This window comes from Poecilia reticulata, linkage group LG1 (assembly GCF_000633615.1).
Source record: "Poecilia reticulata strain Guanapo linkage group LG1, Guppy_female_1.0+MT, whole genome shotgun sequence".
NCBI classification, from domain to species: Eukaryota; Metazoa; Chordata; class Actinopteri; order Cyprinodontiformes; family Poeciliidae; genus Poecilia; species Poecilia reticulata.
In genome coordinates, this window is record NC_024331.1 from 34,039,740 (window position 1) to 34,041,668 (window position 1,929).

General features: G+C 54.2%; 1 protein-coding gene across 1 annotated transcript in view; it reads left to right on the top strand.

The window, feature by feature from the left end:
• sos1 (son of sevenless homolog 1 (Drosophila)) overlaps nt 1-1,929 on the top strand; it is a 21,706-nt gene that overhangs the window by 2,920 nt on the left and 16,857 nt on the right. The window contains exons 3-7 of the mRNA XM_008420725.2: nt 96-227; nt 299-463; nt 1,098-1,307; nt 1,378-1,521; nt 1,610-1,720. Of these exons, the coding sequence (XP_008418947.2) occupies nt 96-227; nt 299-463; nt 1,098-1,307; nt 1,378-1,521; nt 1,610-1,720 (762 nt within the window). The remainder of the gene's footprint in view (nt 1-95; nt 228-298; nt 464-1,097; nt 1,308-1,377; nt 1,522-1,609; nt 1,721-1,929) is intronic.

A 1,929-nucleotide genomic window follows, 5' to 3' on the forward strand; every position in this document is an offset into this window, starting at 1 on the left:
TGTTAGCCACGCTAGCTTTTACTAAACTGTAATCATGTTAGCCACGCTAGCTTTTACTAAACTGTAACCAGCGGTTCTGACCCGTTTCTCTTCAGGAGCGGGTCCAGAGGAGTTTCCCTCACCCCATCGATAAGTGGGCGATCGCCGACGCTCTGGCCGCCATTGAGAAGAAGAAAAGGAAGAACCCGCTGGCACTTCCTGTCGACAAGATCCACCCCCTGCTCAAGGTATGCTGCTCTTCATCCTCGTCTTCTTCATCCTCCTCCTCTTCTTCATCCTCCTCCTCCTCCCCCTGCAGGAGGTGCTGGGCTATAAACTCGACCATCAGGTCTGCGTCTACATGGTCGCCGTTCTGGAGTATATCTCGGCAGACATCTTGAAGCTGGCGGGGAATTACGTCAGGAACATCCGCCATGATGACATCACCAAGCAGGACATCACTGTGGCCATGTGCGCCGACAAGGTGAGCAGCTGAAACTTGGACCTGATATTCGGGTTGGGTTTATGTGGTGCAAAGGTCAAAGGTTAGATAAGAACATAAAGGACTGAGGAGTTTAGGAGGAAGAAGACGGCTGGGTGGAGTGATGAAGAGGAGGGAGCTGGTTATGCTGAAGGACGGCAGCCATATTCATTATTTATTGATCCATTCAGACAGGAAGTGACGATGACTCCGGCGTTTCTGGGCAGAAGAAACGATGAAGAGCTGAACATCACTGAATGTTGTGAACAGATTCACACAAAAGTGATAAAATATTTAAAAACCAAGGTTAATAAAATACAGAGGTATCTGGTGGAAATGTGCAAGCTGAATGCACAAACTGACCCGTTGCCATGGTTACCCACCATTGTCCCGCTGTATCCGTGGTGACGAAGGGCGCAGGTGTAAAACCTCAAGGTTTTCCTAAAACTACATTTTCATAAAAAACTGAATTCATAATTAGTGTTCAAAGGACCAATGAAATACGAGCGTTTTGTACTTTACTTACCCTGATGATGTCACCAGACGGTGCTGGCATTTGACCCGGTTACTAGGAAACGGCGACTCAGCAGATCGGGTCGGGGTTTTGGGCCGGTCTAACCTCCAGGCGACCTTGCAGGTTCTGATGGACATGTTCCACCAGGACGAGGAGGACATGGGTCTGTTCCCGCTGCTGGACGAGGAGCCGTCGGCCAATGAGGAGCAGCGATACTGCGACCTGGTCCGGAGCTTCCTGGCTGACGGACACCAGTACCTGAGGCAGCTGCACCTGCTGCTCAAGGTGTTCAGGGAGCCCTTCGCCTCCTGCCCCGCCCTCTTCTCCACACAGGTACGGCTCTGTTGGTTCAGGTTCAGGTTCTGACCCGGTTCCGGTTCTGACCCGGTTCCCTGTTCCCCAGGACGTGGACAGCATCTTTGGCCGCCTGGTGGACATCCAGGAAGTGACGGTGAAGCTGCTGGGCCTGCTGGAGGACACGGTGGAGATGACGGACGAGGGCAGCCCCCACCCACTGGTGGGCAGCTGCTTTGAGGACCTGGCAGAGGTGAGCTCACCTGGAGCCGCTCACCTGGAGCCGCTCACCTGGAGCCGCTCACCTAGAGCCGCTGCCACATCTGTCCTCTGATTGGCAGGAGTTGGCCTTTGACCCCTATGAGGCGTATGCTCAGGAAGTCCTGCATCCTGCCTTCCACGATCACTTCCTGGATTTGGTGACCAAACCTGGAGCCTCCGTCCATCTGCAGGTAAGACCGGTCACACCTGGGTGGGCACTTCACCTGACAGGTCCCACAATGATGATGAAGGTCTGACATGAGAGAGAACCGGACCCCCAGTTCAGCCCGGCCATGACTCTGGAACCGGCAAGTTATCAAGCCTGCAACCGGCCTAGAGGGGCAGCGCTAGCAGCGCTAACGGCTGTGGAGCTAGCAGCGCTAACGGCTGTGGAGCTAGC